Raw genomic sequence first — 15,257 nt, 5'->3', positions numbered from 1 at the left:
CCTTTAATCCCAGCACTTGGGAGGCAGAGGCAGGTGGATCTCTGAGTTCAAGGCCAGCCTGGTCTACATAGTGAGTTCCAGGACAGCTGGGGCTACAGGGAGACCCTGTTTCAAAAAGACTGAAAAAACAAACAAAACAAAACAAAACAAAAAAACAAAAAAAAACACTACCATACTAGAGACTTTTTAAAAAAATCAAGTGCTAACATAAATATGAAAATCACAATTTTGTAAACTGAAAAATGAAAATATTTCAAGAATGACTAGTGAACAAAACAAAACCTGAGATAATACTGTACGATGAGTAAGCTCTGTAAAAGTAACTAATTGAGGGGCTGGAGAGCAGGCTCAGCAGAAGCTTGCAGAAGACCCGAGGACAAATCCCAGCACTCACATTGTGGCTAACAACCATTTGTAACTCCAGTTCTAGGGGCTCTGAAGCTCTCTTCTGTTCTTCATGGGCATTGCATTACACAGGTATACTTATACACATACAGGCAATACACTCATACACAAGAAATAAAAATGAATAAATTTTAAAACAAGTAACTAAATGGGACTGGGAGTGTAGGTCAGTGGTATGAAGTGTGCTTGGCATGCATGATGTCTTGGGCTTAATCCCTAGTACCTGAACAACAAAACAAACAAAAAATTAACTTCAAACGTTAGCAAAGACCAGAAAGATTTAAAAAAATATATTTTATTTATTTTTATTTTATGTGTATACGAGTGTATGGCTTTCATGTGTGTAAGTGTACCTGTGTCATACAATGCCCCATGGAGGTCAGAAAAAGGTGTCAGATCCCCTGGAACTGAAGCAACAGATGGTTGTTAACCACCATGTGGGTGCTGGGAATTAAACCCGGGTCCTCTGCAAGAGCAGTCAGTGCTTCTTAACCACTGAGCCATCTCTCCAGCCCCAAGATTATTATTATTATCTTTTTAAATATTATTTTTATTTTATGTGTATGAGTGTATTGTCTGCATGTATGTAAGTGCACCCATGTCATGCAATGCCTGAGGAAACCAAAAGAGGGCATTGGATCCCCTAGAGCTGGAGTTACAGACAGTTCTTAGTTGCTATGTGGGTGCTGGGAACCAAACCTGGGTCCTCTGCAAGAGCAGCCATTGCTCTTAACAACTGAGCCATCTCTTCAGCCTCCCAGAAAGGTTATTAAATATAAATTTATGAATAGTTAAAATAAGATTCTTTAGATTGATAATTTTCAAAAGTTGGAATAATGCATTTTAACTAACTAGTGAGAAATACAGAATATAATGGTCTTATGAGAAGCTTCATTCAATTAATGAACGGACAGTTGCTACTTATGTATGAGTATGCTATGTTATAACATACTATCCAAAATAGAAAGGAAATAAAATGCAGACATCTAGAAAAAAATCTATTAATGAAAAGAACAGATCTCAGGGACACATAATTGTCAAAGAGAGACACAGATTGACTATAATTGCCATTAATGTTTAGAGGAGAGTTCACTGAGTGCTCACAGACTTCTCAAAGAGGTGGAACTTCAGTTTGTAAAGATTAGAAATAATTACATACAAGCGGAAGTACACTACTTGGGGAAACAATTAAAACAACTGTGTGGCTGAAGAAGTGGACTGGCAAAGGAGGGGGGTGTGATGGATGAGGATGGGTTATGAACAGTCTTAAATGTTAACTTAGAATATTTTCTTTTTAAAACATGTATGTGTATGTATATGCATATATATAAACAGAAACATATACATTGTCCATGATAGAAGAGAAACATGTTTATACAGATTTTAAAAAGGGAATGTATTAAAATGCATTTTCTTCCAGACTTCGTTCGATGCAATAAAAATGTTATCTCAACGACCTCAAGAGTAAAAACAAATCAGTTTATCTGGTCCAATTGTATGTCCTTAAACACCCAAAAGGGAAGTATAACCAAAGATTAAAGGGGCCAATATAATTTCATAAGAGCATACATATATAACTAAAAGCTACTTGACAAACAGCAAAGCCAGACAGGCGATACCTTCAGTCGAGTTGTTGGCTAGGATAGATAAAGGCTCTTCCAGACAATAACCCAACATACTACTGGAAAAATGAACAGCAGACCCCAATCCTATCCAAAGGAATACTGACAATGGATTGCCGTAGATGAGGAACAGCTGATCCTCCTGGAACAGGGACCTCTAGCTGACTAGATTTACCAGAAGGGCAGATAGGGGGGAATAGATGGGGGTGCTGACAGCACAGTGGACAGTGGCAGGGATGACAGAGTATGAAGGCTCTAGTGGGAGAGGAAAGCTATCTATCTGATGAGCTTATATTCATACTCAGATGCCAAGGAACTCAGAAAGTAAGCGACTGTGACTAGTAATAGTCATATATAGAGAGATTAGAAATGCATGTGAAAACGTCTCAATGTCAATTGCCTTAAAATGAATTTTTCTGTATGAAACTGTGTATTTTAACAACAAAGTGGAGATCTTTTTTAAATGTTAAAACCTCATTTAATTTTATGTCTTATAGAGTTTATAATGAGTAAAAGATTGTACAAGCGTAATAATCCATCTGTAAACCTAAAAATGTACAGCCAATTTTGAAAGAGATGTACCCTAGCTCAGAAAAATGTTATTGAATAGGTTAATGCTGTTGTAATGAAATGCTTCTTCTAATTAAAAAAAAATGTTATCTCAAATCCTAATTCCATTTCACAATGTATTCACATTTCACTGACATATAGGACATCGAGAAACAATGTTGCACTATGACTTCCTTCCTGGTTTAAGTCTTAAGAATTTTTGGATGGTATTACCAGGGATGCACATCTGAGGCACTTCTTTGCTGTAAAATGAAGTTTTGGGGTTCCTGAAAGCTGTTCTAGATACAGCCACCACAGACTGATGGATACTAGGTGAGTGTCTGGTCACTGCCACTATGTCCTTGTCCACCTGATCCACGTACACCTGAGAAAAGGAAAGAGTAAATAATTTAAGTGCCCAGTCTGGAAACCAGGGCTCAAGTTGGAACATTCCTCTGAAACTGAAGCTTCAGAAAGAAATTTACAAAATTTCATTTCTTACCTGAATGAAACCCTTGGCTCCAAGCTCTTGATGAAGTCTATTGATGGCACATCTGGCTGCAATAATTCCACTGTGGAAATTAACATCACCTGTATCTGATGGTGACGCTCCAGGATTCCACTTAGTATAAAATCGTTCTTCAGCAACCACTGAAATCTAAAGAAAGGCAAATCCTTCATATCTAATTACAAGGAGAGCATTGATAAAAGTGACCAAAGTTGCTGGCTATGTGGATTTTAAGAAACAACACATCAACAAACCTGATGAGGCACTAATTCATCATAACCTCGGGTACTTCCACTAGCACAGCATGCCATAGAAACAATGGTGGTACTTGGAAGAGCATCATAGGCTGACCTATGCTAGAAACCAACAATAAAGCAAAAGTTCACATTCTTTTCAAATGCAAAGCACCACTCTATTAACATAATGAAGCAAAAGAAGGATTGCAGATGCATTCTATAAGGTATATTAATTTGTTTTAAAACAATAAAACATTTCAAAATAAATGTATTTCAGTCACTTACAAATCTAAGACACTGTTGTGAAGTATGTGGCTATTAGTGTCTTCAAGCATCAGACAAATAGTGAAACATTTAGCAAAATATGTCAAAGCAAAAACAGGTTGATGCTTACCACAATTGGACACTCATTATCGTGGGTAATGTCCATGAAGAGGGCATGTGCGATAGCTGGCATCAAGGGCCTCAAGCAGGGCTGAACGAAGGATCCAACGGGTTCTCCTCCGTATCGGTAAACCAACCTACCCTCCTCATGGCTGTTATATGCACTCATAGCCTCTGCAGAGCATCACAGAACAGTTTAACAGCTTCCGTTAAACAGTGAGTCCAAGAAAAGGTTGGATTTCTCACCATGACTGACTTTTAAAACACTTCAAAATTATCAAAAGCAATTAAATATTTTCAAATTTAAGTGACTAAGGTTTAACTAAAGTGTAACTAGAGAAACCACTTGTGAAGAAAAAAGGGAGCAAATGTTCACTGGTATGCTGGTTATCCCAAATCTATGGAAAAACACTAAAGGGTCTATCAAATATGTAGGTAGGAAATGCAATAAAAATGTTATTTTCAAAATACACAAATAAGGTTCTGTTTTGTCAGTTATCAGTTCACCACACTGTCTTCTTTCTCCCTTCCTTTCTTTCCCTTTAAAAATCTGTGTGTGTGTGTGTGTGTGTGTGTGTGTGTGTGTGTGTGTACACATGCATATGGGCTCCACACTGAGCATATGGAGGTCTGGGGCAACTTGTGGGAGTCTGTTATCTCCTTCCACCAGGTGGGTTCCGGGATTGAACTCGTATCACCTGGTTTGGTGGTAAGCGTCTTTACTTGCTGAGCTATCTCATCGGCCTCTTCCCCTGCCCTTTTTTTTTTTTCATTAACGAAGCTCCCTCATGGAACAGAGGACCAGGAATACAAAAGGTCACAAATATTTCATTTTTCTTAACAATTGGATAATATTCCATTGTGTAAATGTACCACATTTTCATTATTCATTCATTGGTTGACAAATAGCCAGGTTGTTTCCATTTCCCAGCTGTTGTGAATAGAGTAGCAATGAACATGGACGAACAGATATCTCAGTAGTAGGATATAACTCCTTTGGGTGTGTGCTCAAGAGTGGCATAGCTGGGTCATATGGGAATTCTATTTCTAGCTTTCTGAGAAACCACCACACTTATTTCCATAGTGGCTGCACCAGTTTTTACTACCACCAGCAATGAATAAGTGTTCCCCTTACCCAAGGCCACACCAGCGTTTCTCATCATTTGTCTTGTTTGTTTGTTTGTTTGTTCTTTTCTGATTGGGGTAAGGTGAAATCTCAAAGTGGTTGTAATTTGCACTTCCCAAATGCCAAAAGATATTGAATATTTGAAAGAATATTTCATCTATTTACATTTCATCATTTGAGAGCTCTCTGTTTAGTTCCTTGCCCCAATTTTTAATTGGGATTTTTTTTTTTTGGTCTTTCTGAGACAGGGTTTCCCTGTAGCCTGGAACTCACTATGTAGACCAGGCTGGCCTTGAACTCACAGAGCTCAGCCTGCCTCTGCCTTTGCTGGGATTAAAGACCTGTGCCACCACACCCTCTCCCCTTTTTTGAGTTAAGAACTTATCATATAGCTCAGGCTAACATGGCAATTGTTATATATACCAGGCTGGCCTTAAGCTTATCTTCCTGCCTCAGGTCCTCAGTGGTGGGTAGCAGGTATAAACAACACTGTCTGTCCTTACTGGTTTTTCAATGTGAAATGACGTATCTTACTCCAAAGTAGTAATTTTTACTGGTAAAAGTAAATTCAGTTATATTTGAATTAGAAAATTTCATATAGAATATTTAATAGTACAATCAATCAAGCTCTGCATTTAAAGCTCTTACATGCCTTTTAATTCACTTAAATTGGTAAAATTTTTAGCTAGGAAATGGACTTCCAACAAGCCTACCTCTTATTAAGGAACTAATGCCCAGTCTAGTAACAAAGATATTGTCCAGCTCTTCGCTTCCCGTGAACAGTTCGGCTACTACATATAAATTGGGCTGTAGTTTCCTAGCAGCATCCAACATGTACTGCAAAAAGCACAGTCACAAATGTAAAAGAAAGAGAAGAGCGAGACAGGGAGGGAAGGAGAAGGCAGGACTAGGTGTGGATTTGAAGAGAGATAAGGTAGCAGGACAAAATGGAAATTCAAAAGGAATTTCCAAGTCAATTGTGTTGTACACGTGAGAAAACATAAAGAGAGCAAAACACACAAGGAGCCAGAGGTTTAGAGAGAACGACAGTGAAAAAGGGAGATGAGATTTTTGCAAAGACAAGGGAGGGGAAAAAGGAAAAAGAAAAATGTTAGTGTCATTAAAAAAGGAAACCCGTAACAGTGACAGTCTTCCTGCGCTTTGTTTTTAATGCCTCTTATACAACTATTCATTTCTAGGTGGTTGATTAAGTCATAACTGATAATCATGTCTGCTGGTGAGTAAAAACTAGGCCAAACTAAAGCCTCTAATGACAAATACTCTTCAGCTCTAACACTTTATATTTCCAGTTGTGTAATTTATGCTTAACATTGCTGCTAATTAGCAGAAAATCAGAAAATACTGGCTTAGAGTAAGAAATTGTATTAATTTTTTCTTCAAGTAATATGCAAAGATTAGTAAAATACTTAAAATTTTAATAGCTAGGAAACAGAATCCTAGAAGATTTTGCAATGTAAAATTTAATTTGCTATAACATTGTAACAATGTTACAAGTATTTTTGTTTTTTTCTGCTCCTTAAGCACAGCTGGAAAAGACCCTCTGCTATTTTCTGGAGGTAAAGAATGTTCTACCAGCCTAATGTTTTCAACGAAATTTCTCCAATCAAAGCCATTTGGCATCAGAGGACTTGAACTACAAACACTATATTCAAGCAATAGAAATTGACATTTTTCACACAAGCACATATTTTCACAGATTGTTACTTAGAAAACTACCAAAGATCTTACAAGAAGGATGAAAACTGTGTTTATTTATAAACCTGTATTAGGCAAACGATAGCAGTGAAAATACTGACATCACTCCAAATAGCTTTACAAAGCCCAAAGAAGGATAGAAAACTGTTTATATTAATGTTTCTAAACATAACTAAAAATCGAATCAATGAAGTGCAAACTAGCTTTAATACGTGACAATGTTAGTGTTTAAATGTTCTCTCTATGGGTTAGGGGAATAGTTCAATGGTAAAACTCTTATCAACAATATGCAATGCCCTGAGTTTCATTCCCAGCATGCCCCAAAATGAAAATAAAAATCAAAGTTAAATCAAATCATCACTATGATGCGCAATAAGCTAATCAACTTTACATTGGGGACTAATATATTGAAAACAACCTAAGGGACAAATATTTTATATCTTACCAATAAACAGTTATGATATAGTTCATTAGAGAGGAATATGATCAAATTTTCTACATTTAAAAACTGTTAAAACACTTCACAGCCCAGCATTCTATAACTATTGTATCAAAAGGTGGTCAGAATTAGATAAATTACCCAAAGTGTTAAATATCACTACCAAGTCAGTGTCAGCTGAACTACCAGAAGGAAACCTGTATTTGCATAGTCGTACTCAGGGGAGTTTGACCACTGTACTTCTTTGTCAAGGTAGACAAGTTGTTCTTGTGTACCTCAGCCACGTGAAGAGGCGTGGAGTGGCAGTTGTCAAGACGCACTCCTTGGAAATGAGCTGCAGTTATCTCAGTGTATTTTTTCATGTGGGACCAGAGATAAGGACAGTCTTCTGGTTTATTCCCATAGCGCAACTTAACACTGTCACCCCAGCAGATAAGTTCTCTCCTTAAATAAACATCCGAACCTGTTAAAAAGAACATTACTTTTAGTGGTTCAGGAAATTGAATAACTACTTCAAAGAAATAATGCTTTTTTTTTTCATGTGTATGAGTGTATTACCTGTATTTATGTGCACCCATGTTGTGCAGTGACCACAGAGGTGAGAAAGAGGGTGTCAAATCCCCTGGAACTGGAGTTACAGATGGTTGTAAGCTGTCATGTGGGTGCTGGAACTGAATCCAGATCCTCTGCAAGAGCAGCCAGTGCTCTTAACTGCTGAGTCCTCTCTCCAGCCCATGCTGTTGATTTTTGGAGACAGGGTTATCCTGTAGCCCTAGCTGGTCTAGAACTAATTATGTAGACCAGGCTGGCCTATATCACACACAGTTCCGTTGCCTCTGCCTCCTGAGTGCTGAGGTCAAAGGCATGCACCGCCACGCTTGGCTAAATTGTGTTACTTCTACCACAAATTATGTGTTGGCTAAAGCTGTATCTAAAGTAGGGATGAGGGTGTAGCTCAGGGATAGAGCACGTGTGCCTATACATGGAATTAAGTTTAACTCCCAACACTGCTGGTTTTCCCAGTAAAATAACATAGGGTAGTCTTTAAAAAATTAACATTAACTTGTAACCATTTTGCAAAGATTCTAGCTTTTTAAAAAATATTTTATTATTTTAAGTTTATGTGTATGAGTATATTGCCTGCATGTATGTGAGTGCACCCATGTCATGCAATGCCACGGAGGTCAGAAGAGGGCTTTGGATTCCCCTGGAACTGGAGTTAAGGACAGTTTGTAGCTGCCATGTGGGTGCTGGGAATCAAACCTGGGTCCTCTGCAAGAGCAGTCAGTGCTCTTAACCACTGAGCCATCTCTCCAGCCCCATGATTTTAGCTTTTTAAAGAATATTTTATTATTTTATGTGCATGAGTGTATTTCCTGTATGTGTGTGAGTGTATCCGTGTCTTGCAATGCTCGAGGAGGTCAGAAGAGAGCTTCTGATTCCTCTGCAACTGGAGTTACAGACGGTTGTTAGCCGCCATGTGGGTGCTGGGAATTGAACCTGGGTCCTCTGCAAGAACAGCCAGGGCTCTTAACAGCTGAGCCAACTTGCCAGCCAAGATTTTAGCTTTATAGACTCTTCTAAAAATGTGAGTTCAATTTCAGAAACTCAAATTGTTTCTTAAGGAAAAATAGTAACAGTAATATTAGTGCTTTTTTTGAAACAGGATTTTGCTCTCAAGCCCAGGTTGTCATTGACCTTTTGATTCTTCTGCCTGAGACTCTAAATGCTATGATTACAGTTATGCACATTGCCCTAAAAGCTATTGTTCTAACAAACTATTAAAGTATTAAAGCTCCATCTGTACCTTTAAATTTCTTTCTTTATCTTTTTCTTTCTTTTTTTTTTTTTTTTTTTTAACTAATACATTATGTTAAAGACATGGTGGGCTGGAGAGATGGTTCAGTGGTTGAGAGCACTGGCTGCTCTTGCAGAGGACCTGGGTTCCATCCCCAGCACCCATGGCAGCTAACAACCATCTGCAATCCAGTTCCAGGGGAATCTGACGCCCTCTTCTGACTTGCATGGGCACTGCACGACACAGGTGCACCTACCTACATGCAGGCAATACACTCATACACATAAAATAAAAAAATAAGATTTTTTTTTAAAAAGACAAGGCACACAGAAGAATGTTTTTTAAAAAATTATTTATAAAGGCTAGAAAATAAAGGGCAGAGAATTAACTCAAAGACATTTTTTTTTTACAAAACCCCCCATAAGATTTAAAAATTAACTTTAATGTTACTGAAACTCTTAGTCTTAAAATGTTGAAAAAAATACACATCAATGGGTTTCTTGCAGAATGTTTCCTATCAATGAAAGAGCTGTAGGAAAACAGAGTCTAAGAGTAAGTGAGGGAGACCCTACAAACAATCAGTTTCTAGCTTGCCCTTCTAGCACCTTAATACTTGTCTGGCCAATGACTGAAAATATCTCTTAAGGCAATGTAATTTAACAAAAATGGTTTCCAACTTCTTTTTTAAAAAAATTAATAGAATTATTTAGCTCAAACTGAAGCTTATGTAGACCCATACTATATAAAATAGATGCATATGGGGCTGGAGTGATGACTCAATGGTTAAGAGCACTCTGCTCTTACAGGACCCAAGTTCGATTCCCAGCATGCACATGGCAGCTAAAAACTGTCCATAACTCCAGTTCCAGGGGAAATCCAACACCCTTTTCTGACCTCCTTGGGCACTGTACGACATGGGTGCACCTATCTACATGCAGGCAATACACTCATACACATAAAATAAAAATAATAAAATTTAAAAATAGATGCATATGAGCTGTTCTGTTTGAGAAAGTCAGAGGTGGGGGAGGGGAAGACAGGAAACAAATCCCATCTAATGCATTTTGGGTACCTCTGGTGAAACAGTTGAAAAACCACAAGTCTAAAAAAAAAACACAACCCACAATCATTATAGTTTGAGCTTTCCATGAACTCCTGTTTCCCTACTTAGAGAGAAGTCAAAAATCATGCACCTGGTTCAGCAAAGTTTCGAAGGGGATCATCACCCATCACCCATCCATTATGTGCCATCAGAAAACAAGCTTTATTTGGGATGTGAATCATAGATTCTTCTGTGGATAAGGACATTTCTTCAAAGGGGAAAGTAAAATACCTAGGGAGAAAGAGTTAAGATTAAATCTACACACAGAAACTCCTTAAGGAGAATTTGAATTAGCAACACTGAAAATCAAATTTCTTACCCAATGAGTAGAATAAATAAAATAAAATCAGTAAGATTTGAAGAATGGCTAGCTAACAATGTACTATATATTACTATTCTGGGGGGGGGCTCTTTTTGAGATAGGGTCTCCCTGCAGCCCCAACTGGCCTCACACTCGCTATGTAGACCAGGCTGGCCTCAATCTCACAGAGATCTGCCTGCTTCTGCTCCCAAGTGCTGGGACGAAAGGTGTGTGGCACCACGCCTGGCATATTACTATCACTTTAAATAACCTTTAAAACTTCACAAAATGACAGGAAAATCACTGAGGTAACTGATGTTGTTTTGTAAAACCTTTCCTACCCTGTAACCACCCAATATATGTTGCATGTTTTTTTTAAATTTATTATTTTTATTTTATGTGTATGCATGTATTGCCTGCATGTAAGTGCACCCGTGTTGTGCAATGCCGGCGGAGGACAGAAGAGACTTTTGGATCCTCTGGAACTGGAATTACAGACAGTTGTTAGCTGCCATGTGGGTGCTGGGATTTGAACCCAGGTCTTCTGCAAGAGCAGCCAGTGTTCTTAACCACCGAGCTATTTCTCTACCCCAATGTTGTTGCATGTTTTTATGTAAGGTGCTAGATGCTCACTCTCTTGGATTAATACTGAATTTACTATTGCCTAGCATATATCCCTAAAGTCACATGGGGACCCTTAACTCCTTTGTCCCCTCTTTGCTTTTTTGGAGACACAGGCTCATTTTGCAGCACAGGCTGACCTTGACCTCGTCCTGCCTCTGTTTCCTTATTGTTGGATTACAGACATGTGCCATCACATCAGATGGTGCAGTCCGTAAAGTGGTGGGGCTTAGTGGCAGGTGCTTGGAAGGAAATCCTCATGAATGGATTTATCTTTCTCTGAGTGAGTTGCTGCTCTCAGGGGACTGAATTAGTTAGCATGATAACGCATTTTCAGAAAGTGAGGCTGCCTTTTTTCATGACTTCCACCTGCCCTTCAGCTTCCTGCCTTGAACTGAGGCAGCCCAAGGCCTTTTCCAGAAGCTGAGCAGATGCTGATGTCATGTTCTTAGACTTCCTAGTCTGTGGACCTTTGGTTTCTTTATAAATTACACAGTCTCAGGTATTCTGTTTCGGCAAGAGAAAACAGACTAACATTAAATATGAGGTCCTCTAGAAACAGTAACGTAGATAACTGTAAACTGGTTCAAACTGATGATAACAAAATTAATCAATATTAAGCCTATTTCTGAACCAAAATTCCTATTTTAATTTAATGTACTGAAGTCAAACCTTAAAAGAAACACATAAGTTAAGTTGAAACGTTAAATGCAATTTTCAATTTTTAACTATCAATGAGAAGAAATAAAAAAACGGAATACCTGGTAACTAAAGGATATTTTCTAGTGACAGGTCCTAGTTTAGGACCATCGCCAGCCAGTCGTTCATAAAATACATTTCCCAAAAGGCAATTGACTGCCTACAAAACATTGAATTATGTTACAAAGTCAAGAACAACATCATGGTACTAAGACTCAAAGAAAAGCAGCGACTTAAAAATAGGTGAAACCTGTTCCTGATGACAGTTGATGAGATGATGCTTCTCTGAGTTTAATTCCTCGATTCTCTTACGGAACCAATTACAGCATTCCTCAACTGCAGCTGGCCCGTTGCTAGAGCAGATGGAGTAATACAAACTTCAGTGGTCTTACAAAACTCATACTTAAACATTTTCTAACAAGTTGTCATAGAAAGCTTAAATATAATCATCAGAATTTTAGCTATAACCGAAGAGGTTTTTCAATTTTCAAAAGTTTTACACACATGCATAGGATAGCCTGACACAGGAAGTGGAAAGATGCCAGGTGTTGAAGCAGTGAACCATGCTGCATGATTTCACTTCATTTTCTTTCGTAAAATATTTTTTTAATTATTTTTTATTTTATGTGTATGAGTGTATCGCCTGCATATATGTAAGGGCACCTGTGTCATGCAGTGCCTGTGGAGGTCAGAAGAGGGTGTTGGATCCCCTGGAACTGGAGTTACAGATGGTTGTTAGCCACCATGTGGGTGCTAGGAACTGAAATTAGGTCCGCTGTAAGAGCAGGCAATGCTCCTAACCACTGAGTCATCTCTCCAGTCCCCATTTTCTTTATTTAAAAACTTTACTTATTTATTTATTTATTTATTTATTTATTTTATTTTTGAGACAGGGTCTCCTGCAGCCTCAGCTGACCTGGAACTCACTATGTAGACCAGGCTGGCCTTGAACTCACAGAGATCCACCTGCCTCTGATTCCCAAGTGCTGGGACTAAATGTGTACACCACCATGCAGGGCTTAAAAACATTTAAAAAAAAAATTATTGAGTCACCTATCCTCTTGTTCAGGGAGGCCATGGAGACCCCACCAGATGGACTTGAACCAGTGTCCAGTCTACAAAGAGAGTCAACACAGAGCCATGGTCAAGCAGGACCTTTGACTTATCTTCACATAGGCAGAACTGGTAAAAGAAAGGAGCCAGGGGCTCTTCCCAAGCCCATGTGACTCCTGGGGAACAAATCCTCAAACGACCTTAAAAGTAAAAATAAATTGGTTTATTTGGGCCAACTTAAACACCCAAAAGGAACCAAATATAAAAGTGATCAGTATATTTCTTTAAGAGTTCAAGGGATTACATTTCTCAGACATTAGACTTAAGTCCATATAAAATGTTATTTAGACAATTATTTCTCATTGATGATTTTGTTTCTAATCAGAAAGTGCTGCTCAGATATTAGACTTTAAATCTTGGTCTGCAATACTGTAGAGCCCACCTGTAGCTAAGGGAGACAACTAGCTATTGTTTTAAAATGATGGCTAAATTTGTTTTCTCCCCCTATCTAGAAGCCTTTGCGAGGGAACTGACACTGATTCTAGCCACTCCAACAGCTATCAAAGTGCCTGAAAACAAATCCTGAGTCCATCACTCTAGAGTCCGGCCTCAACAGACAAAAGAAAAATGAGGAAGAACTCATTGGAGGGATGCTTTTGGAAGCTCTTGTCAAGAAATTCCAATGAACTCTGATATGAACATTTAAAATTTGCCGCTTTGACTGTTTTCTGGTTCCCTGTCTAGAACTTGTAATGCTAACTACTCTTGCATTTACTTCTCCTTTATATCTCCTAAGCACCAGTCAAGCGTTTTTTTTCTCCCTATAGTTAAGAGTTATGCAATTTGTGAGTCTTTTAGATAGACCCACTGAAGGGGTACCCCAATTGCCTTACCCTGCATCCCTGTTCAGCATGGAAGAAGCCAGAGCAGTCTGCGTCCTGATTCCCTATTGGCAATTTGGGTAACCTCTTCAGGGGATGATAAGAATAGGATGTAGGAACTGGCTAGGCAGCTAGGGTAAAAAGACCCTAAAGAAAAGTAGCCAGTTTCTTGGCTAAAAGTAAAAATGTCGTTGGGCCTCTTAGCAACATACTCTGTTCCAAAGGCCAAAAATGTCAAAAGTATTTGGGAGCTCTTATCTAATCCTTAAAAGATTTTAGGGTTACCTCTTCAGAGGAGGGAATGTTAAGAGTAGCAAAAGGCTCCATGTAAAAAAAAAAAAAAGAAAGAGTATAAAATTTGTTCAGGAAAAACTGATGGGGAGATACGGGAGGAGTTCAAGGGGAGGGAGTACGCATGGATTTGATCAAAACACCTTATATGCATGCATGAAATTCTCAATAATTTTTTTTAAAAGTTAAACCCTAAAACATTTTTTACGGGGCAGTTAAGATTACTGGTTGCTCTTGCAGAGGACCTGGGTTTAGTTCCTAGCACCTACACGGCAGGTAACAACCATCCAGTTCTGGGGGATCTGATGCTCAATTCTGACCTCCATGGGCACTGTACGACACAAGTACCCTTACATACACAAGTACCCTTACATATGCAATGCAGGCAATATACTCATACCACACATAAAATAAAAATAATAACATATAATTTTTTTAACATCTATTCACTTAATGTATATGTGTGGGTGGTGCATGCCACAGCACATACCTGGAGGTCAGGGACTGCGTGCAGGTTCTCTCCTTTTACTATGTGGGTTCTGAGGACTGAACTCGGGTCATCAGGCTTGTTACTGGCTGAGTCATCTCTCAAGCCCCCTACTTTATTTAATTTTATATGAGGGGTTTTAATAAACAATATCAGTACTTATGAGTAATATTACAAGGAAAATACACAACATACTCATGTGGTACGAAAGTTGCCAGTGCAATGTTCATATCTACGGTACAGCCGAGCCGTCTGTATTCAGGATCCTGAATTATCTTAAGATGTTCCTTTGAATCAGACTTAGTTATTCTCCTGTTTTCTGAAAGAAAGAAAGAAAGAAAGAAAGAAAGAAAGAAAGAAAGAAAGAAAGAAAGAAAGAAAGAAAGGAAAGAAAGAAAAGAAAGAAAGAAAGAAAGAAAGAAAGAAAGAAAGAAAGAAAGAAAGAAAGAGAAAGAAAAGATGGTATCTTAAATGCAAATACTCACAGGAGATTATAACTGCTACTATTTCAGATTTTTAGTGTATAACTAGCTCATAGAAAATGAAACAAAACCTTCACAAGCATTTTCCTCCCTCCCTCCTCATGCTCTTCATTATCACCCCTCACCACCACGACAGGGAGGGGGAAATATAGAAGGACAAGTCATTATAAGTGAGAAAACACAGGATACAGTTGAGCTTTGCTGTGTTCACCTCTGACTCATCATGCCTTGAAAATGTCCACCATACAACAGACAGTTCAATAAATATTCTGAGTGAATAAATGATAAAAACACTGAAAGTAATCCATTGAAAAGACTGGATAAATAAAACACCTTAGGAACAGTGTACTGGTATGTAGGGGTTGAGAGAAATACTTGAAAAGAAGAATAAATTCATCTTGTCAACGAAAAAAAATAGTTTAGTCTCTAGTCTTGTGTGTATAAAATAGAAATAAACATAAACATGAATATAATTTATATAGAAAATTATATAAAACTACAGATAAAATTTGAATTATTTTGAAAAAGAATTTGAAAAGAAAGATAAACAACCAATC

The 15,257-nt window shown here is 38.1% G+C and overlaps 1 protein-coding gene across 2 annotated transcripts in view; it reads right to left on the bottom strand.

Moving 5' to 3' along the window:
• Positions 1–15,257, bottom strand: part of Agl (amylo-alpha-1, 6-glucosidase, 4-alpha-glucanotransferase) — an 85,822-nt gene that overhangs the window by 36,438 nt on the left and 34,127 nt on the right. For both annotated transcript variants that reach the window (XM_029563839.1, XM_008833693.3), the window contains exons 8-17: positions 14,414–14,537; positions 11,757–11,859; positions 11,569–11,666; positions 9,977–10,116; positions 7,261–7,448; positions 5,544–5,667; positions 3,715–3,878; positions 3,339–3,440; positions 3,079–3,234; positions 2,811–2,961 (exon numbers count right to left, since the gene is read on the bottom strand). In XM_029563839.1, coding sequence (XP_029419699.1) covers positions 2,811–2,961; positions 3,079–3,234; positions 3,339–3,440; positions 3,715–3,878; positions 5,544–5,667; positions 7,261–7,448; positions 9,977–10,116; positions 11,569–11,666; positions 11,757–11,859; positions 14,414–14,537 — 1,350 coding nt within the window. The remainder of the gene's footprint in view (positions 1–2,810; positions 2,962–3,078; positions 3,235–3,338; positions 3,441–3,714; positions 3,879–5,543; positions 5,668–7,260; positions 7,449–9,976; positions 10,117–11,568; positions 11,667–11,756; positions 11,860–14,413; positions 14,538–15,257) is intronic.

The sequence above is a fragment of the Nannospalax galili genome, unplaced genomic scaffold, assembly GCF_000622305.1.
Source record: "Nannospalax galili isolate Female #2095 unplaced genomic scaffold, S.galili_v1.0 scaffold255, whole genome shotgun sequence".
Taxonomy (NCBI): Eukaryota; Metazoa; Chordata; class Mammalia; order Rodentia; family Spalacidae; genus Nannospalax; species Nannospalax galili.
The sequence above is the reverse complement of the archived record's forward strand: the minus strand, read 5'-3'. Positions and strand labels throughout refer to the sequence as shown.